General features: G+C 37.2%; 1 protein-coding gene across 2 annotated transcripts in view; it reads left to right on the forward strand.

Moving 5' to 3' along the window:
- Positions 1-22,368, forward strand: part of GFPT1 (glutamine--fructose-6-phosphate transaminase 1) — a 56,455-nt gene that overhangs the window by 16,932 nt on the left and 17,155 nt on the right. The window contains exons 4-13 of one of the 2 annotated variants that reach the window (XM_023618967.2): positions 2,709-2,834; positions 5,845-5,903; positions 6,826-6,960; positions 8,431-8,492; positions 9,454-9,533; positions 9,733-9,786; positions 12,964-13,069; positions 14,818-14,981; positions 15,947-16,042; positions 21,018-21,115. In XM_023618967.2, coding sequence (XP_023474735.1) covers positions 2,709-2,834; positions 5,845-5,903; positions 6,826-6,960; positions 8,431-8,492; positions 9,454-9,533; positions 9,733-9,786; positions 12,964-13,069; positions 14,818-14,981; positions 15,947-16,042; positions 21,018-21,115 — 980 coding nt within the window. The remainder of the gene's footprint in view (positions 1-2,708; positions 2,835-5,844; positions 5,904-6,825; positions 6,961-8,430; positions 8,493-9,453; positions 9,534-9,732; positions 9,787-12,963; positions 13,070-14,817; positions 14,982-15,946; positions 16,043-21,017; positions 21,116-22,368) is intronic. The other variant, XM_023618966.2, reaches the window with a different exon arrangement.

Raw genomic sequence — 22,368 nt, forward strand, 5'->3', positions numbered from 1 at the left:
TGACTTTCTTCAATGTTGCTTAGCAGCTTAGGGGCTGGGGGGAGAAGAGAAAACTGAGTGTGGGGGTTATCTAGACTTAAGGTTCAACAGAGGGCTTTAGAACAGGGGTAACATTGAATAAGGAAGAGTCAGGGGTTAGAAGTCATGATTCATTTATAAAACGTAGGAAATAGTTGTTACAAGGAATGTGCTTATTGTCATAGCAGTGATTTTTTCTTATTAGACATTAGATAATATTCCTTTGGCAGCAGTGAAATGGGTATGGTAATTACTGTAAATTTGAAATGGATTCAATTTACAGACTCTTGTTACTTTCTCCAGTGTGGCTTGCCAGCATGTGTGGAGAGATGCTGCTTTAATTATAGTCAGCCTGAAAACGAGTCAGATATTTTCATTGCTTACATTAGCCTGTTAAATAGTGATACACAGTAATCCTTTACTTTTCTGAAGGTTATTTATCGGGTCACCCTAATTATTCAGAACACAGGTAAGCTAGGAAAGATAGATTGATGATGTTATCCGTTCATTGAGTGAGCTATCCAATAAAAATTTGAGTATCTGCCTTATTTAGCTCTTAGTGCTTAGGATTCAAAGATAATAAGGCAGGCTGCTGCTTTTGTAGAACTCAAATTCTGATGGAAGCCAGGTTAACTTGTCACAAATGTAATAGTACAGCAGAGTACCACATTGTGGTTTTATCTTAGGCTCTGGGGTCACAGATTTGGGTTCAAATCCTATCTCTCTTTCCTTTTAACTATGACCTATGGCAGCTTCTGTGACTTCTTTGAGCCTCAGTTTCTTTGCCTGTAAAGTGGAGACATTAAGTACCCACCTCACAGTGTAATGTGAGGATTCAATAACGAATGAATATGTATTGGGTGCCTTTTATATACCAGCCATTGTTCTAGGCCCTGAAGACAAAACAGAGAACAAGATAGGCAAACCCTCTGCCCTGATGGAACTTACTGTTTAGTGAGATGGCCAGACAACAAACAAATATATAATGTTAGGTAGTGATTAGTGCTATGAAGAAAATATATGGTAGAGGTGACATTTGAGCAGAGACCATGTGATTGTCTGAAAGAAGAATTCTAGGCAGAGGGAACACCACGTGCAAAGCCCCGTGTGGGCTTGGGCTGCTTATGGCTGAAAGTTAGTGGGGCCAGAGCACAGCGAGGGAGGGGGAGAGTGGCAGGAGATGAAGCTAGAGAGGTGGCTGAGGGCTGGGTCAGGTAGTGTCTCAAGGACGATGGATTTTACTATGCATGTCGTGGGAAACCACTGGAAAACGGTGTGTAGGGGAGTGACATGATCTGACTTGTGATTTGAAAGGATCACTTTGGTTGGCGTGCAAAGACTAGGTTGTACAGAGGGAGGATTGGACACAGGGGGAACAGTTAGGATTCTGTTGAAGTAGTCAAGGCGAGAGATGATGGTGACTGGGGTCACAGTGATAGGGAGAGAGTGGTGAGGAGTCCCTACAACCTAGCACAAAGTAAGTTCTCAGTAGATGTTAGCTGTTATTTGTAAAAGGTGTGTTGAGAGCTAGTAATTGGAGAGGGGTAAGAGATGTGGATGGTAAGGTAGGTGGGGGGCAGATGGTGAAGGACCTTGTATGCCATGAAAAGGTGTTGGAGCTTTATCTTGAGAAAAGTGGCTCTCTAGTTGTGTGTTAGAATTTGAGGATCTTTTTGCAAATCCCTGTGACTGGGTTTAGGATTATTCATATGTGCAATAGGGATATAAACCACTTTTTTAAGCAATGCAAGTCTGTTCAAGGATTTTAAGCCTTATTTCCTAATCAGATTTGTGTTTTAGAATGACCTCTCATTAGCCAGTATAAAAACCACAGCGAGTGTGTGCTAAAGTGCATGGACTTTCCTATTCAGACTTCTGAGCAATTTGTTCTTGATTTAGACCTAATTCTCACAAGCTTTATTATCTAGTTTCTTAGCCAAATGAATTTTATATTTAGGAAATTAGAAGGAGGGCATTATTAGTAAATAACTAGAACTGTCCATTTTTCTTCTGGAAGAAGCAAGAAGAGACAGCTCATAGGGAAAAGGAATTAGAAAGCTGCTTTTCAAGATAAAGGAGCATCAATCTGTAACCCCATACTTTCATAGTGTTGCTCTGTTCTTGAGAACCTGTTCTTTGATTTTGGAAGCGCTCCATAATTGCAGTTTATATTGTGAGATATGTTTACATTTACTGGGGACCAAAGAAATTGCAGTCATAAGGTTGTGTGACGTTGAGAGAATGAATTTATTTTTACATGTCTAATTAAAATGATACTGATTTTTTTCTAAGGCAAGGATTAAATATAGATTTTTAAAAATCATGTTAACTCTTTTTGTCCTTAACTCTTGAATTTGAAAATTTCCAAGACTCCAGAAAAGTTGAAAGAATAGTACATTAATCACCTCTATATTTCATCTAGCTTTACAAATTGTTAACATTTTGTCACATTTGCTTTATTTCTTTGTATATAGTTTTTTGGTTGTTATTGGAACCATTCACCCTAAATATTTTGGCTGCATTAACCTCTCTAAGTCTTTTAATTACTATTTTGAATATGCCTGATCATCAGTTTTAATAATTGTATATTCCAGGTGAGTAGCACTGTAATAATTATATATAAATATAGCTTGTAGCATCATCTCTACAACATGATTTAATATTGGAATCTTTTGTTATATCTTCTTTAGAACAACAGGATATGGATTTGGATATAGAATTTGACGTACACCTTGGAATAGCTCATACCCGTTGGGCAACACATGGCGAACCCAGTCCAGTCAATAGCCATCCCCAGCGCTCTGATAAAAATAATGGTATGGACAGATGCTGCATGCTTTGGAAGGATTGTAGAGGGCCAATAACGGGAGAAGAATGATGGCTTTTATGTTTTCATTATTTTAACGTGTAAAATTTCAAACATATTCAGAAGTAGAGAGCATGCAGAACCTGATGTATCCATCACCCAGCTTTAACATTTAACAATACATGATCAGTGATGTTTATGTCTACTGCCCCATGAAGAGTATTTTCAAACCAATAGATATCATATAGATAGATAGATCACAGATAACTAGATCTCATAGCATTTAATTTGTAAATATTTAAGTGTGTATCTGTAAAAGATAAGGACTTAGTAGATTGATGTGTCTCTTAAGTCTCTTAAGGCACTGCCTTAAGGCACTGCTCCCTTTCTGTCCTTTTTCTTGGCGGTTTACCCTTGTTTGTCCTACAGAGTTTCCAGCAGTCTAGATCTTGCTAATTGCTTGTATCCGGGCTGTCATTTAACATGTTTCTCTCTCCCTTCTGTTTATTATAAATTGGTATGGTCTTAACATCTGGAGGTATATAATGTTTGGATGTTTTTCTTTTTGTGCTGTTAGCGGCCATTGATGATCGTTGCCAAGATTCTTTCTTTCTTTAGGGGTTGTAGAATGGTGCTAGTCTAATACTATCATTCTTTCTTCACTTATGTCTCAAATACTTCTATAAAGAGAAACTTCTTCATATCAACTGCTTGGTTACCTTGAAGTACAGATTGTATAGGAAAGGCAGAATAAATGTTTGATTTTTTTCCCCCCTTTATTTACCATTTCTCAAAAATGAAGTGGTTTCTAATATTCTGAGATGAACAGTGAGTTCCTTTTTTATTGGTGTAAACTCATGCATTTAAAGTATTTCATTTGTTTCAAAACACTGAAATAATTGTCTATGTTGATGCACAATTTTTCCCATCTTAGGCTATTGGGAGATTTTTCACATTGGCTTCTGAGTACTTTTGATGTGACCCAGTAGGCTCAATAGTCTGTTATTTTCTGGTAGGCCAAGATGTTCCAGGTTCATCTAATCCTGCTCCAGACCTGAAATCAGCCGTTTCTCTAAGGAGCCATAGTTCCTTTTAGTGGAAATGATATTTAAAGACTGTAAACAGGTCCTAGAAATGCTCACTGCATCTAGGCCTTTTCAGTGGGCAGAGCTAGGAAATATATTTACCTCTGTGTGTGTGCACACATGCACGTATACATTTAAAGGTAAAACACAACTACAGTTCAAATCCAGTGCTGTAAGGTTTTTACTTGACCTCATTGATCTGTGTATTTCCTTTCAATCACACCTAAAAACTTAGTTCTTACACCAGCAACACACTTACTTGATCTCTCACATGATGTATATACTACAGAATCATGATGCCAACACTACTATAACAAGTATGGTTACTGTTTTTTTGTTAATTGGTTTTTTTGTCCTTAGGGTATGTCTCTCTAGGGATGAATAATCAAATTACTGTGTTTTAGAGTCACTTGGAATAATCTTTTTCTATGTGGTTGTGCTGCCAGCTGGATACAGCACTATGTTAATGTTTTATTTTATTTTGAGTTTTAGGGATTGATTTTCTTTAAACATTAATTTTATTTAACTGTTTAAAATATTTGTATAGTTCTGAGGTCACGCCTGTAAAAGAAGCATACTAAAATAAGTCTAGTTTGTATCTTATTTCCTCTTCCTTATTCCATCTCTCTCTGCAGATAACCGTTCAAAAAATATTTTAGAGTCTATTCTTCCATTTTTAAAAACAGGCAAATACATACATCTATATATGTATAGATGTATGTAGTGTATATATCCCTTTTGAGATAAGATTTTATAGTTTAATTCAGAAGTTGCGTTTTTAGGTTTCTTGTGCTTCACATAATTATTACTGAATCGGATTAGGATGCTAATAACCACCCAAACTTAATACTGACAAGGCCTTTATAAAAGATTTCTGAAAACTTATATCTAGATTATGTTTTGAGAATTTGGCTTTAATTTAAGGCTTTATATCAGCTATGGGCTATTTATGATTCTCTGTGTTCTACCATTAAAAATTATTTTAGATTTATTTTTGTAGTATTTCATGGTATAATCTTTTCCTAAAAATCTAATAGAAATGTTTATTTTTTACTTGGTTTGTAATACATTCAATTCAAGCTCATTTAACATCAAACCAAAATGTCAGATCTTTAAATATATTAAAAAATTTTTGATAATTTAATACAAAATTGAATTTAGTGGTGATTTCTCTCCTGACTTAGATGAAATTTAAATAAGTCCACATTTGTAGTCTTTACATATACTGTCAATGACTAAAAATAATATTTTCAACTCTTGATTACCCAGACTTAGATATTTCAAAGTTATTTAATCAAAAAGGGTAAAAATTATCCCACTACCATATGTCTTTGATCTTGGAATTTGATTTTAACATTCATTTATCTGACGTTTTAGTAATTATCTGGACCTCAGATAAATAAATTTAACTCTAGAACTGAATAACTGGTTTTTCTTCGTAACTTCTTATCTTTAGTTCTTAAACTCATTTAGTATAAATCAGATAATTATTTTAGTTTGAAAGCCTTTCTCTTTAAACTTAAGAATGTTTTATGCACAAGAAGGAATGAACAAAGAAGCGAGAATAATAGTTATTTAGTTGAGCCCCCTCATTTTGCCAGCGAGGAAACAGGCCCAGTAATCTTGCTCCTTTCATGTGGTGACATTGGGTTAGTAGTTTAGCCACAACTCAAGCTGATGGCTCTATACCCCAGTTTATTGTAGTTCCGGCACTATATCCGCCTCCCTAACACTGTGTGCTTTCACTAATCCACATTAACTATGCTGCTGATCTACCTGAGGTCTGGTAATGAAAAGTAGATAGTACTTGATTACACCTGGAAGTATAAGTTTGACAAATTTTTTGACTTGAGAAAAATCTATCAACAGTAATGGCTATTTAAAGTGTTTACTAGGCCTATAATGTTTTGTCATCAATGCTTTTATCTCTTTTAGAATTTATTGTTATTCACAATGGAATCATCACCAACTACAAAGACTTGAAAAAGTTTCTGGTAAGTAAAGTGACCTAAAAAGACACCAGTCTTTGAGAATACGTCTAACGAGAACAGTGAAGTTTTTGGTTAGGGTGTGCAGTAAACACTACCTAGGTATGATCAGGTAATTCCTAAGGCAGTTACAAGGGTGTGGTGGTTTATCAGAGTTTTCTTTGTTGACAGTGGAACATTTTTTTTCTTATATGAAAAGGAAATGCTTTATTATAAGTGACCCAAAAGCTCAAGTAAAATTTGGAATTTTGGGGGAACTTCTTTTGCTTGTGAAAAGACCTTGTTTGTCATTTTCAAAAGATTCTAGGATACGTGATCTAGGACAGAGTAAATGAAGGTTCTGTGCCTTAAAAGCTGTGTACTATGTAGTAAAGGTCATGATGATGACCTTCGTGAGTGCCTTCTCAGGGCTGTCCACTTGAACTTTCTTCAGTGACGGAAACCTTCTCTATCTGTACTATCCAGCATCCACATTTGGCTGTTGAGCTAGTATGACTGAGGAACTAAATTTGAAATTTTATTTCACTTTAATCAGTTTAAATAGCCACATACAGCTGATGGCTGTTGTATTGGCCAGTGCAACATCATCATTAAAGAAAGAATCGTTGTATTCATTATGGAATTAGTGTTTCATGACTGTTATATTTCTTTATATTTTAATTATTTAAAATTTATTTAATTCATATGTGGCATATATAGATTTATATAATTATGAGTGTATGTTCAGTTATATAGAATACCTCACTGTTTTGGGTTCACTATAATTAGATGGTGACCTTAATTCTGAACAGTGGGTAATGGGCTACAGTGGTGAAAAAAAGATCAGAAGTTGATTAGTGAGATTTTTCAGGAAAAAATTCTATAGAAAAGATTTGGATATTATAAATATTTCCTTAAATATGTCAATTTTTTTTCTTTCTAATTACAGGAAAGCAAAGGCTATGACTTTGAATCTGAAACAGACACAGAGACAATTGCCAAGCTTGTTAAGTACATGTATGACAATCGGGAAAGTCAAGATACCAGTTTTACTACCTTGGTGGAGAGAGTTATCCAACAACTGGTATTAAACCACACTTTTAAAGACAATTATTTCCAACATTAATCACCATAAACTCTTTAAATTTGATAAACAGGAATTATGCTAATTTCTTAAGTATTTTTGACTTTTATTTACCAAAAGTTGAATACCATAACTATGGTATGATATCCCAGAAAGTTGAATACAATAACTATTCCGCTTGAATTATTTTGGGAGACTGTTTTTTGACTAATTGACCCCTTCCTTCCCACACACACTTAGAATTCTAATTCTTTCACTATAGTTTAGTGTCATAGGAGTTAAAAATAATCCCAGATCAAACAGTTTGTCCAAAAACTATGCATACTCACCAACAAACCCATATTTATCACACGCAAACATTTACACAACACACACAGTCGGGGGTTCATCACTTTCTTGCTTCCTGCTTGCTCAAGTGTTCTTCCCGTCAGTAACATAGCACAAGGGTAGCTCCAGTGAAATGCACATTTTTTATTCTGGGATTATGTCTGCATGTCTCTGAGCCAGTAGAGTCAACTCCTTCTTTTTCCTTCTGGGGATTTTTCCTTGGCCTTATACCTATGTAGGAAAGTATTTCCCAGTCCAAGAGAAAAGTGGTGTTCTTTTTGATCCCATCCCAATTGCCCTAATTGAAGATATCAAAGATCCACAGAAGTCCAAATGCATCATGATTTCCAACCCTTCCCCACTCATAACTCTGGCTTTCGCATTTAAAAGCCTTTACTTCTCTCTGAATGTCCAACCCTTGCCTCCCACCTCCACCCAAATCTTATGATGTCTGCAGCATAAAAAGAGGAGTCAGGAAGCTGGAGAAAATAGAGGCCTGTTTCTTCCCTTTACTCAAGGCAGAGTAGTGTGCCGTCCCAGCTTTTTCTTGTTTCTACTCATTGTATAGCCCGGTTTGTGTTCTGTGGTGGTTCCTTCACTCTCCTACCTCATGTTCCCTCTTTATTCATTCTTGATTTCCTTAGATTCTGCCCCTGATGAGGTTGGGTTGAGGGGTGGTATAGTGTGCATGTTAATAATTGTCATTGTGTATACATTCATATCTCCAATGTCAAGGTGAAAAAGAGTGAAAGTTAACAGTGGTATAAAATTACTGGGCCAGAGAATGGGTTTTGGATATTGAGCTTGGGATCTTTTTTCTTCCCCTTACCAACGCATGTACGGGAAATATGATGTGTCTATTGGGAAATGTTGGTAGTGTGTACAAAGGTGACTTTTAAAGTAGTCTGTTTTGGAGCTGTTATCTGTTGAGCCAATTTCAAAAGTAGGCTTGGTTATAAAGTAGCTGTTGGCTATACCAAAACTCAGGAGTAAGTGTCTACCTAAAATTTAGATTTATTTATAAACTAGTGCAAAAGAGCAGTTGTGTGAACAAAAAATTTCTGTGCTGAAGCCAGTATGTTTTAGGCATTTCTGATAACTGATTATAATATATATTGCTAATGCATTTTTTTTCCTCTGTAGGAAGGTGCTTTTGCACTTGTCTTTAAAAGTGTCCATTTTCCTGGCCAGGCAGTTGGCACAAGGTAAATAAATATAAATTTAATAATGACTAATAATTATATGTATTCTGAAACTTTTGAATTACGTTTATTTTCTGTATACTATAAATGACCCTTCACTTTAAAGGCTCTTCCCTTTCTTAGAGACATTTGCGTTAGTATGTTTATTTTCGTGTGCTCCTTCTTGTCTATTGTCTTATCACTCTTCCATTTAACAGAATCTCTTGATAAAGCAAATACATTTTGGCATTTTTAATTGACCTTTTGTCTGTAGTGGGGCACCATTATTACTTTGTAAATTTGGATATTGAATATTCTCTAATTTCAGGCCCAAAACATTAACTTTATCCATATTTTTTGGAATTACATATTCTAGACTGAGTCCTAGATAATTGTACTTTCACTACTTTTGCTAAGATGTTTAAGCCTGATCATGAAGTTCTTTTTAGAACAGTGAGGAGCCCTAAGATTTGCTAAGAGAGAGCTGTCTTTAATACAAAGGCAGGGTGACTAAGGAGAAGGGGATACACATTCTTATATTGTTCATATATCAAAAGAAAGGTTTCATTTAACGTTAAAAAGGAGAGAAATTTCAAACACATTGTTATAGAAAAGGGGTTGGCATACTTTCTGTAACGGGCCGGATAGTAAATATTTTAGGCTTTCTCGGCCATGTGGCCTCTGTAGCAGCTACTCAGTTTTGCTCTTGTAGTGTGAAAGCAGCTGTAGAAAACGTGTAAAAAAATGGGCATGGCTGGGTGCCAATAAAAACAGACAAAGCTGGCCTGTCAGTCATAGTTTGCCAGCCTCTGTTATTGAATATTTTTTAAAAATTCTGTTTATGTCATTCTTTTGTTATATCTGAAGTTGAGCTTAGAGGGAAAATTTAAACATTAGTTGAAGAGTGTTCCTTCGTCAAATTTAAGTTTTGTATCGTTAGGGCATTATAAAAATGTTTTAATTTTGTTTGATTTTGTACTTACAGACGAGGCAGCCCTCTGTTGATTGGTGTTCGAAGTGAACATAAACTCTCTACCGATCACATTCCAATACTCTACAGAACAGGTAAAAACTGTTCCTGTATCAGGCCATGGGGAAATGTATCAATTGAGTACAGGAGATATAAAGAATTGTTTTCCTTAAATTGAAATAAATCCCCCTTTGGTTAGATCCACTCATATATATAGTTCTGTCTAGACATGAAAAGGATTTCTTTTTCTGATTTCTCTGACGAGTAGAATTTTTTTCTGTTGTATATCCTTAGCTAGGACTCATTTTGGATCACAATTCACACGGTGGGGATCACAGGGAGAAAGAGGTGGGAAATGCACACTGCATGGATGGGGAGGAATCTTATCCTCTTTTGTTCATTCTTTACTAATTCTTTGTTCTTGGAGTGAATGAATGTGCCGGGCCTCTAAAAATGTGCTTATTTTATGGGGAAATATATTTTGATGTTATTTTTCTAATTTGCAGAGTGTATTTTGTCTGTCTGCTTTTGGCACTTAGAAAACTGCTTTTAATAATTTGTTTCTTTAAAATCTCTGAGATTTGAGAAAATAGTTGAAATTGTAAAGTTTTTTTCTTTGTTTTAAATTAAAATCATGTAGGATACATTCTGATCAATAAGGTGCTAAGATTAGGAAGACATTTTGTATAGGCTCTTATAGATTGAATTAAGGGGTAGTTGTTTGAGTAAGTTAGCCTAACTTTTAACTGAAATATGTTTAAATGGTTTTTATTTTATGCATGACATTTCACTTTTAGATTTACATTCAGTATACTTGATTGGCTCTGTTTGAATTAGGAACTATTGTTCTTTTTAAATTTATGCTTGAAGTTTATTTTTTTATAGGACTTTCAGCTATGCAAACTGTGAATCATTTTACTGATATAATAAGACAGAAAAAAAAAAACGAGTGTGCTCTTTCCGTTTACTTATTACTAAAATCTTTCCATATAAAAGACAGGGAGTGACAGCTTCAGGAAATTGAAACCCATTATTGTTAATATATAATTCTTGGTTTCTTGAAAAAAATTTAGCAAAGTACTCTAAACCTATTCATCTTTAGATAGTTGTTGCTTTCACTATTTTATCAAGAGCAGAAAGTTATTTTCTCAAATAACCTTAAATCCTGAGATACTAGATTTCTTATCTTCCTCTTCCCCTCCCTCCCTTTTCAGAAGAAAAACTAGTCTACCAGTGAGAGTACAGGTTTTGGATCCAGAGTTCCAGATTTCTGTTAATAATTCTGCTTGTGTGTATATTACCGATATGTTACTTTGTACTTGCCTTAACCTGCTTTTAGCAACAATGGAAAAACACTGGTTAAGGTCTTAAAATGTTGGAAGAAAAATTTATCAGGAGATAGATCTTTTTGAGGTCAGGGATTGTGTTTTAGTGACCCTTATTTCTCTAGCTCCTAGTATGTAGATAATGTGTGGCTCAGCAGAGTTTAGTTTAAATAGTGTAGCCTCTTAGGTTCTGTAAAGGGGAAAATACTGGACTGGCTTTCAGGCTTTTCCTATTTTCTCCAGGTGTAACCACTGATCAAATAAAGCAGGATGATGATAATTGTATTCCACTTAAATCAGATGGGATAGTGTATTGGAAGACATTTTATAGATTGTAAGAGTCATATAGATGTCAAGTATACTAGTAATGATTTTTTAATTTAAATAGGCAATGATACCTCATGTAATTAAATATACCATGTTACTTGAATAATGAAATAACCAATATTTGGAGAAAGAATATAGTAAAACTCTATGAGGATTTTTTAAAAAATTTTATTTTTCCTTTTTCTCCCCAAAGCTTCCCAATGCATAGTTGTATACTTTTAGTTGTGGGTCCTTCTAGTTGTGGCATGTGGAACGCCGCTTCAGCATCGCTTGATGAGTGGTGCCATGTCCGCGCCTAGGATCTGAACCAGGGAAACCCTGGGCCGCTGAAGCAGAGCGCATGAACTTAACCACTCAGCCACAGGGCCCGCCTCTATAAGAATATTTTTTAACCAAAGCTAGTGGTATTTATTTAAAAAGTGTAGGTGTTCGTTTTACTTATTTTTAAATTTTATTTTTTTACGTATTTTAAAATTCACTTTTTTACACACAATAAAGTTCAGTCTTTTTATGTACAATTTCCTGAGTTCTGTCAAACGCAAACAGTTGTGTAACTACCATCACAATCAAGATACAGGACAACTCCATCTCCTAGAAAGTTCCCTTCAGCGCCCCTTTGTAGTCAGCCCTTGTCCCATTCCCAGCCCCTGGCAAATGCTGATGTCTTTTATCTTTCTATAGTGTTATCTTTTCTAGAATGTCATCTTGTATTTATTTCTTAAAGTGTGGTATCTTTTCTGCTGTTGAATTTGGATGGGAAGAGCTGTTTTGATTTCATGCCTAACACACACCAAATAATCGTGGATTGGGGGGAACTTTGGATGTATATTTTTAAGAATAATTACTACCAAGTCTTTATAGACAAGCATTTTAGAGGATAGACATGAGTTTTTACAAGTATATTTATGGTATTCTCTGGCATTTATGTCCATAGGTTATAAGGTCTACTATATCCTGATCTTGGAGAAAGGTGCTTTTGTCTCTGTGACATTTAAATAGTCTTCAATTAATAGTTTTTTTTCTATATTTGGCTAATTTGTCAAACTTTCAGTATGCTTTCCAGTTTTGACTTTAGTTGAAAATGAGCAAAAAGGAAAAAAAAATTCATCAATGACTTGACAAATTAAGTAGAGATGCCAGAATTCTAAAGTGTTAGAATGAAAAAGATACTGTCATTGCAAAAGCACCATCTTTTTCCTGACTTAAAAGAAATGTAAGAAGATCCAATTTTAAGAAAGGCGAGGTTCTGAATTTATATTTTCAGTCCTTAGCAGTATGTGCCACATATGGTATATCATGGTTAGAGAGTTATAAGTACTTTGTTTTGTTTTTAAATCAGAATGCATAGACAACAACTTGATTTGTTATGCTGACTTACTGTTAAAATCTAGAGTTTTGTTATGCGATAAATATTAATATGCAACTAGCCTTCATTTTACTTTCATTGCATAATTTTGATATTTTTAATGTAATTTTTATGATAAGTTTAGATATACAAATGTATTAATTCCATCAAGTTTTGTATAAAGTTAAATTAAGATTAGGCTATACATACTTTTGATTAAAAAAAATTAGTGATATTAATGAATTATTTGCCTTTTACTTGGAAATGAAATATTACATTAAAAATTTACATTAGCACTGTTATCTGCCACGCTTTCTTTAGTAGTTGCTATTTCACTCTACACCTTTTGTCTGTTGTTGTTCTTGGCTTATTGCATGGAAATAAGGTGATCTACCTGGCATTTTTAAATTGCTGAAATTGTTTTGTGTTGCTATGGTTTTTTGTTGATTTTGTAGAAAACTACATATGCTTAAATATTGGCCATGGTTTCCTACATGTTTGCTGATCACTGTTAACCCTGTGCTCCAGGGAAAGACAAGAAAGGGAGCTGCAATCTCTCCCGTGTGGACAGCACAACCTGCCTCTTCCCTGTTGAGGAAAAAGCAGTGGAGTATTACTTTGCTTCTGATGCAAGGTGAGCTTCCTTCGTTGATTCAAGGAGAATTTTCAGTAAAACTTCTTTCCTGCTACAGGAAACCGAGAAGTCATTTTGTATAAATCTAGTCATGGTGTGCCGGAGATGGTTAATTAGGGAAGTGTAGGTGACCTCTTTGGAGATGTGGCTCTAAGAACGCTGCATCTCCCTGTTCAAAGCACGTAGGTGAGTTTACCAAGAATGGATAATCGTCTGAGACTTGTTCCAGTGTATTTACTCTGAGCTCTTGTATTATCTTTCCTCTTCTTTTCGGAGCCTTACCCAGGTTTTGTAGGGAGGAGAGATTTTAGATGGAAAAGTACAGTGGCTTAGTATCCCACTTATTTCAGTGTAGATGCTAAACCGTTGTAGTTTTAGTCCAGTGTGGACGCTTATCTTTTTAATTCAGAAGTAATTTGCAGCATAATCACTTTTATAAAGGAAATAGTACTAGAGTAAGACATTTTGAGAGAAAAATACAGTGGGATGCTTAGATGCATTTATAAATAAAACACTAATAGTAATGAGGATAAAATGGAATCACTCAAATTGCCAAGAAGTATTTGAGTCATTCATTGTGCCTGAGAGTAAGGGGATCTAAAAATGAAAAATGATCCAGTTTAGGACTACAGGGAATGCATTATCTCAGTGAGAAAACAAGCGTCACTGTTTTTTAGTTTTTGCAGGTGTGTAGTCAGTGCTAAAATGTGTCATTGATGTCGTTAAGCAGGTTTGTTACAGAGTTGACAGATATGGCTTCAATAAACTGGAAATTGCAGAAACATAACAGCCTTTTGTCATTCACTAGTACATTCATATTGAACTCTCTGGCAAAACTATGTGCTAGGCTCAGGAGATAATGGTGAATAAAAATAAAAAGATTACTTGTCCTTAAGGAACTCTTCCTTAATGGAGGAGACAAATTTTAATCAATCATAAAGGATAGAATTCCAGCTGTGACAAGAGCTACAGAATCCCTGTAACAGAGTGATGTACCCTCCTATGGGTAAATGTCTTTAAGAGCATGATGCTTGAACTGAAAGTTAAGGAGTCAGAGTTAGTTAGGTGAAGAGGTAGAGGGAAGAGCATTCATTCTCTGCAGATGGATCAGCCTGTGAGAGTTTGGGATGGGTGTGAGTGTGGCTGGAGTAGAGACAGGAAGTTTGGTGGGAGGTGAGGCTAGAGAAGGAGGTAGGGTTACAGCAGGGCATTTTGTTGTTTTCCTGAGAGCCACAGGGAAGCCGTCAAGTGGTTTATTGGGTGAAGGAGAAATCTTGATTAGAGTTGCCTTTTGATATCAATTTTGGCAGAAATGGAGACTGGATGGAGGGAGATTAGAGGGAATGTAGCTGGATAAGTTAGGAGGTTGCTGCAGTCGTCCAGCCGAGAGCTGACAGTAGCTTTAACTGGTTTGTGGTAGCAGACATAGAGAGGAGCTTTGAGAAATATTTAGGAGTTAAAATTGGAGGACTTGGTGATAGATAGAATGAGAAGGAGAAATGTGGCCATGCTCTCTGATCTAATCTAATTCGGTTTAGATTGCTGCACAGAGATCCTTTTATTTGTTATCCGCAGTGACCAATGCCTCCTCATACCCTTGTAGGGAATGGCATCGATAATCAGGTTATCAGAGATATTGCAGGATGATCCAGTTTGTATTTACATTTCGTCCTTGTGTCCTAATGATATTTTATTTGTGATAATCATCCTTGATTATTGATTGTATTATCTCCTTGAACGTTTTACAGTGCTGTCATAGAACACACCAATCGCGTCATCTTTCTTGAAGATGATGATGTCGCAGCAGTGGTGGATGGCCGTCTCTCTATCCATCGAATTAAACGAACTGCTGGCGATCACCCTGGACGAGCTGTGCAAACCCTCCAGATGGAGCTCCAGCAGATCATGAAGGGTGAAAGTTTTTGTCGTGTTGTCCTTAATGGAAAGGATACATTCTACTTCCTCTCCTAGTGTAGCAATCTGATAACAATGCTGAGTGAAATCTTCCACGTGATTAGTGAAGGGATAACCCCAGGAAAAGGGATGATTCTTTGGAGAAATTATCAGCTGGTTTCACAGTAGTTCTCCTTCAAACTAATTCATGGTTTGTTGTTTCTAACATTAAAAAAAAGATAGATTATTTAAATAGTACTCGATATTTTTAAGATACTTTATAAACATAGTTTGTGTCCTGTTCTTTATTCCTCTCTATTCTCTCTGTGCTTCAGTTTTCTCATGTATAAAATGGGGATAATATGACCTCCCTCATTAAGGTGTGTTGAGGATTAAGAGAGCTAATATATCTAAAGCCCTTAGAACTGTGCCTGACACACTTAGTGAGCCCTACATAATGTTTGCTGCTATTAACTGTCATGATTATTGTGGTGATGGTTTTTATTCTCCTCCTTGCTGATGGGGTTGTAGTGGGAATAAGAGCTAACATTTATTGCATAACTGCTCTATGTCAAGTCTTTACTGTATTAATCTCCACTACAATGCTGTGAAGGAGGTGCTGTGCTTATTTTGCAGATTCAGGAATTTCCTCAGAACCCTTTAGCTAGTAAAGGGATAGAGCCATGATTTGAACCTAGGTCTGTTCTGACTCCAAAACTTCAGCTTGTTCCACTCCCCTGTTTTGCTGTAATTCCATATTTCAGGCATGAAGTTAATAAAAGTCCTTTTTCCTTTTTACATGCTCATTTTCTTCACATAGGATAAAGTGTCGTATATGAATATTGTTCTCTATCACGTGACCTTTTGTTTCATTTAATTTATACTAAGGTTGTGTTCAAGAAGATAGATCTTTAGTTATGTACAAATTTCTTTTTCTTTGGTTTGTTAATTTTTGTTTTAATCATATAATTTCTGTTACTTTAGGCAACTTCAGTTCATTTATGCAGAAGGAAATTTTTGAGCAGCCAGAGTCAGTTGTGAACACCATGAGAGGAAGAGTCAACTTTGATGACTATACTGGTAATTACATGTGAATTATTCTGTTATTTCAGAGTCTCCCATGGGAGTTGGCATTGACAGCCTGAAAGTTCATCATTCTTTATAGCCTTACAGAACAACGATGGCTGCCAGCTGTCGGTGGAGCCCCGTCATCTTTTAAAAGTCCTTCAGTGTATGATTCCACTGATGTGAGGTGTATGTAGAATAGTCAGATTCATAGAGACAGTGGGTAGATTAGTGGTTACCAGGGGCTAGGGGGAGGGGCAGAGGGAGAGTTAGTGTTTAATATGGGTATAGAGTTTCACTTTGGGATGATGAAAAAGCTCTGGAGATGGAAGACAGTGATGGTTGCACAACAGTGTGAATATGCTTAATGCACTGAATTGTACACTTAAAAATAGTTAAAATGTTAAATTTGTTTTATGTATATTTTGTCACAATAAAAAAAGGGAATAATAGCTAATGGTTGCCAGGAGCTGAGGGGAGCAAGGAATGGAGAATGACTGCTCAAATGGATGTGGGGTTTCTTTTTTAAGGTTTTATTTTTCCTTCTTCTCCCCAAAGCCCCCCGGTACGTAGTTGTATATTTTTAGTTGTGGGTCCTTCTAGTTGTGGCATGTGGAACGCCGCCTCAGCATGGCCTGATGAGCGGTGCCATGTCTGCGCCCAGGATCTGAACCTGCGAAACCCTGGGCTGCCGAAGCAGAGTGCGCGCACTTAACCATTTGGCCACGGGGTCGGCCCTGGATATGGGGTTTCTTTTTGGGGTGATGAAAATGTTCTAAAATTAGGTAGTGGTGATGGTTGCACAACTTTGACTATACTAAAAACCACTGAATCGTACACTTTAAAAGGATGAATATGATGGGATATGACGTATCTCAATATAGGGTTATAAAAAATGACTAAAAATCACATTTGAAAATTATTGTCAGTAATGAGAGTATTAGGGGGATTTTCCTGGGGGAAAAAAGAAGCCCTTCAGTGTACCATTAAAAAAATTTAACTTCTTTTTAGTTCAACAAACCTCTATTGGGCACCCGCTGTGTATCAGGGTCTGTCCTAGACACAGTATACATTCTAAGAAGAATGAGAGTGGTCGCTTGTTGGGAAGCTTCCCTGTGTCTGCTCAGCCTAGATTTTGTCTCAGTTTATAAGTGAGTAAAGGTCTGAGCTTCCCCAGAGGTGTTCCAGGTGTTTGCCTGATGCCTTATGGGATAGCCTGTACCTTCCTGCATGTTTAAGGTAGAGGTGAGAATGCAACTTGGTCTTATTTCTGGAAACTCTCTCTAGACCTTGTGTGGCAGGAGTTTTGTGCACCTTGCTGAGATGAGTTTGAGACTGAGTCTGTGGTCATAAGATGTCCCTAACCTGTTCATTGCTAAATCAGGTTTTCGAAACACTACTCGTTCATCATGAGCAGTTTAACAAGACAAACTTTGAGCTAAGCTTCTCAGCGTTAGGAATTAGTTTTTGAGAAATAATAGCAAGTATGCAAAAATCTTTTCCTGAATCTCTGTGTGTCGTATGCACATTATTAAAGATCTTCTCCTTCAGGCCCTGTCCTGCTAAGTGATAGAGAATGATTTCTCTGAATAAATATTGTCTTTATGTATTTTTCTTTTCTGAGTGGCATGAGACTTTTTTTGCAGGAGAGATTTGTTGAAGGCTGAATTATGAATTGAACATCTGCATGCAGAGCACCATACTGAACATGTCAGAGACATCGGAAAGTTATCTCTGATATGTTCCCCTTCTTGAGGTTCTTATAATATAGGAAGGGAAATGAATATATAATTATCTGCTTAAAGAAAGGTAAAATATGATAAGTGGCATTAGAAATACATTTTAATGTTGAAATGCGTAAAGTTTAATGTTGACATGAGAGAAAGGAGATCATGAATCTGTTTGTGGGCAGGGGCTTTGGAGCCAAGGAAGGCTTCGTGAAGTAAGCAGGTGTGGCTTTAAAGGATCTGGAAGATTAAAATAGGTGAGGATGAGACGGGAGCATTGCAATTGGTTAGAACACAGTAGCTCAGGGGAAATAGTGGAAAAACCATCAGAAAGCTGTTTGTGGAATAATAACGTAGTCCAGTTTGTCTGCCACATTTGGTACTTGAAGAGGAGTAAAGAGCAGTAAGTCTAGGAAAGAAAGTGAGAGGAGCTACCAAGGAGGGCCTTGAATGCATTCTAACTGGGGCGTCTGGAGGGGTGCCTCCTTAGTGGAAATTGTAGAGCTATTAGGAGACTTAGGAGACATTGAGGAGCTAGGGATGATCATAGCTTTACTGCGCTGGAGGAGCGAGAGGCTGGGATCAGTTGCCAGTTAGGACGTTGTTCCATATGGGGTAGAGCAGTGGAAACAGGAGGGAAGTGGGGACCAGGAGAGAAACACAGCAGTCTAAACCAGGACCTGCATCTGCCTGTGTGAGGAGAGGGGGTTGTTGAAGATGGTGGAACTGAAAGAACTGGGAGAGTAGCAATAAATATTATTTATGGTATTTATAGAAATAAGATCAGGAAAAAGATTTGTTTTATAAGGGAACAGAATGAGACAAACTTTCAGAAGTCCTGATGGGGTTTTTTTGTGTGTGTGGTGAGGAAGATTGGCCCTGAGCTAACTGCTGCTGATCTTCCTCTTTTTTACTTGAGGAAGATTGTCCCTGAGCTAACATCTGTGCCAGTCTTCCTCTGTTTTTTGTACGTGGGATGCCGCCGCCACAACATGGCTTTATGAGCGGTGTATAGGTCCTCGCCTGGGATCTGAGCCCGTGAACCCCAGGCCGCCAAAGCAGAGCATGTGAACTTAACCACTGTGCCACTAGGCCAGCCCCAGAAGTCATGATTTTTAAAAAACACTTTCATCTATGATATGTGTTCCTCATAAAAGTTCTATAATATAAACAGGATAGCTGTTACCGTTTTTTGTTAAGATAAGGAAATTGAGGCTCTCTTGTCTGTGTCTCTTGCCAAAGTTCACATCACTTGTCGTTTAGGGAGCCGGTCTAACCTCCTGTGTTGAGTGGTGCCCTGTGTGCTCCATCCCCGCCCTACTCCTCCAGGCTCTCTGGCTGTCTCCACGGTTGTGGCCTACCTTATCAGAAGTAGGCTTCTCTTGAAAGCATCATCAGTTCAGACCTTGGGCCACTCCTTCCAGAGCTGCCCCTAGAAGGCAGCAGGGAATTTGCTAGGACTAATTTTAGGGAAACACTTGTGACCATCTAATCTCTCCATTTTCCCTCCCTGTCATTTTTGGTCATCTTCTGAAGTACAAGTCTGTCCGTTAGTCTGTCTGCTTTTATACTGAGTCCATCTCCAAACTGATTTGCCTTTGCACGACCCCAATCCAACCTCTTACTGTTGTTTCCTTTCTTCACAGACCTTTTCAGTATGTACTGAGGTCTGTGGGAAAACACTATAGGCAGAGGTACACAGCCAGGCTTGATCTAGTGCGGGAACTGCAGGAGGCCAGTCTGGCTGGAGTGGCCTGGGTGAGAGGGGAGGTGCTGGGAGACTGGGTCAGAGGTCAGCAGGAGGCAGGGCCACTGCGGACTTAAAGGCCATAGTAAGGGGTTTAGATGCTATTCTAAGTTATCTGGGAAGCTTTTTGTTGTTTTGTTTTATTGTCTACTTTACTAATTTTTTAAAACAGATGTAATATGCCTTCAGTATTGAAATTTAAAAAGAACATAAAATTGTTCGAAAAGATAAAAGCAAAACATATACACCTTGGTTCCAAATTATAACCAGTTAAGGTAGAAAAAAGGGTGGGGAGAGTACACAGAGCCAGTGGTGGCTCAGATGCAGGAGGGTGCAGCCTTTAGGTGTGCATGTGTCTCTCCTCAGCCAGACTTTGCACCGTCTGAGGGCAGAGCTCCCGTAGCCACACAGTGCCTTAGACGGATCTTCACTTGGTGGGTGCTAACGAAATATTAGTTGAATAATTGAATGAATGTTGAATGAAAATTTCTCACAGAGACAAAACTAGCCTTGTGAAGAAGGATCCATACAGACAAGGTACTCACAGAAGAACACATACATATATGTGAAAAAGCCAGGAAAGAGGACAGACTCGTTGGAGGGTTTTGAGATCAGATTTATGTTTTTAAAGAGTTACTCTAAAAGATCACTTTGACTGTGGAGAACAGGCTCTAGGAGGTGGAGAATAGGGGAGAGAAGAGTTAGGAGAACGTCGCTCTTGTCCAGGGGAGAGATGCTGGACTAGGGGGATGGCACCAAAGGTACAATTTGAAGGTGGAGCTCAGGGGTCTTGCCTGTGGGGTGGGTGTGGAGGAGGGGTAGGTGCAATCAAGGATGATTCTGATGTTAGGTGAATGGGGATGGCATTTACTGAGATGGGAAAGACTGAGAGGGGATGGGTCTATATTGTGTTCAGAGCACTGTTCTGGGTGCCGTAGGGGAAATGAACATAACTAAGGTTTTTTCCCCCAAGCAGGCTTATTGAGTTATAATTAGATATAATAAAATTCACCATTCATAATGTATAATTCAGTGAGTTTTGATGAACTTCCACAATATGGTCGTAATGCTAAACTCTACAACAATCAAGATATAGCACCGTTCAGTCACTGTGAACATCTCCTCATGCCCCTTTCTAGTCAGCTCCTTCCCTGCCTCCAGCCATGAGCATGTCCTGATCTGTTGTCTGTGTCCCTATAGTTGTGCCTTTAAGATAACTTTTAATCTAAAGAGAGTTATGTAAAAATGACCAAACAAGGTAGAGCGTGATAAATACTTTAGTTGTGTGTGGGCATCTAGGGGCATCAGTAAGGTTAGTTACAAGTTTGGGGAGGCCAGTTAAGTTGACTTATTTAATTTACTTTTCAAAACTATAGAGAACTATGCTTCCTGAGAAGAATATGAATTCTTTAAAACAGTATTGTTTCCCAGATTGGCAGTGGACATGCATGAAAAGTGATTGCCTATTTCATATGGTTCTTTCCAAAATAATTATTTAAAAAAACTTTTATTTCAGTGAATTTGGGCGGTTTGAAGGATCACATTAAGGAGATCCAGAGGTGTCGGCGTTTGATTCTTATTGCTTGTGGAACAAGTTATCATGCTGGTGTAGCAGTAAGTGGCTTCTTAAAATTTTAATTGTGTTTTGTTGGGTATTAGAAGGTATCTGCAGACAAATCATACCTCCAGTAACATACCCTGTGAAACTCTCTCTTGTTAAAACATCGTGTTATCTTTTCGTGTTGCAATGATAACAATCAAAGAGGTTGGGGGGAGAAATTTTAATAGCTGCTTGGAATTATTTCCCAATGGCAGATCTGCTTCAGAGAGGTCCTTAGATCTACAGGTGGACCACCTGCAGCTGACTTCATGAGAGGCAAAGAGGGGAAAGGTTTTGCACCATCCTGGCCTACTTCTATAAGAGCAGTCACTGGCTTTTCCTTATCATTCTTCACATGCCCCAGACAGATGGCTGGTAACGTGTGAACCTCAACAGGATTTTACTTAGGAGGCACATTTCTGCAAAGAAAAGAAATCTGCTTTTTCTCAGACTTTGTTCTTTAAATTGTTATTTTGGAAGCTGAAATACTGTATCAAAGACTTGTGTTGGTTGTCAGTGCTGAAGCATAGCAATATAATGGCCTTTTTGTCCAATAAATCAGGTCCACATGTAGTTTTCTTATAAGGAGACGGTATATGTGCTGTTGATATTAACTCCCATAAGTACAGAAGACCCTTACACACTCAGTTTCTACTTTTAGGATTGATTCCCAAAGTTCATGACATAGTAGTTTTTTATTTGCTGGGGTATAAATATTTATTATCTACACTTGTGGGAGCTAGTCATTTAACTAGTGAGTGAAAGTAGCTGGTCATCTAGCCCTTGCATCTCAACAGGCTTTGCTCTTCTCTAAAGCACCCTACTTCTCCTCTCCCCCTAAGTTTACATAATCCTAAAAAGGAAAGTCTATGCAGTATTGAAAGAAAGAGTTGTAAGAAAGTAGTTGTTTTGAGCATGGAAGAAAAAAGAATGAATTAAAGACATTAGTGTAAATTAAGGGATTGGCTAATTTATTGGTGGCTTAGATCTATTATTGAGTGAGCCATCTATTCAGAAATAAAAAAATTAATTATTTCATCTAATGCTAAGCTTGAATTTTGGAGCAGAAATTATATGCTGTGTTAGAATTCTTTAATTCTGAAATTTGAGAAGATGTGAAGGGTTTTTATTTATTTATTTATTTTTGGTGGGTGCTGAGAGTACTATAGTTAACAAACATTAGAAATTTCTTTGCAGTTTATCATACAAAATAGTGTCATGAAATTTATTCCATCTAGGTTTTTTTTGTTGTTTTTTTGGTAGGGTC

The sequence above is a fragment of the Equus caballus genome, chromosome 15 (assembly GCF_041296265.1).
Source record: "Equus caballus isolate H_3958 breed thoroughbred chromosome 15, TB-T2T, whole genome shotgun sequence".
NCBI lineage: Eukaryota > Metazoa > Chordata > Mammalia > Perissodactyla > Equidae > Equus > Equus caballus.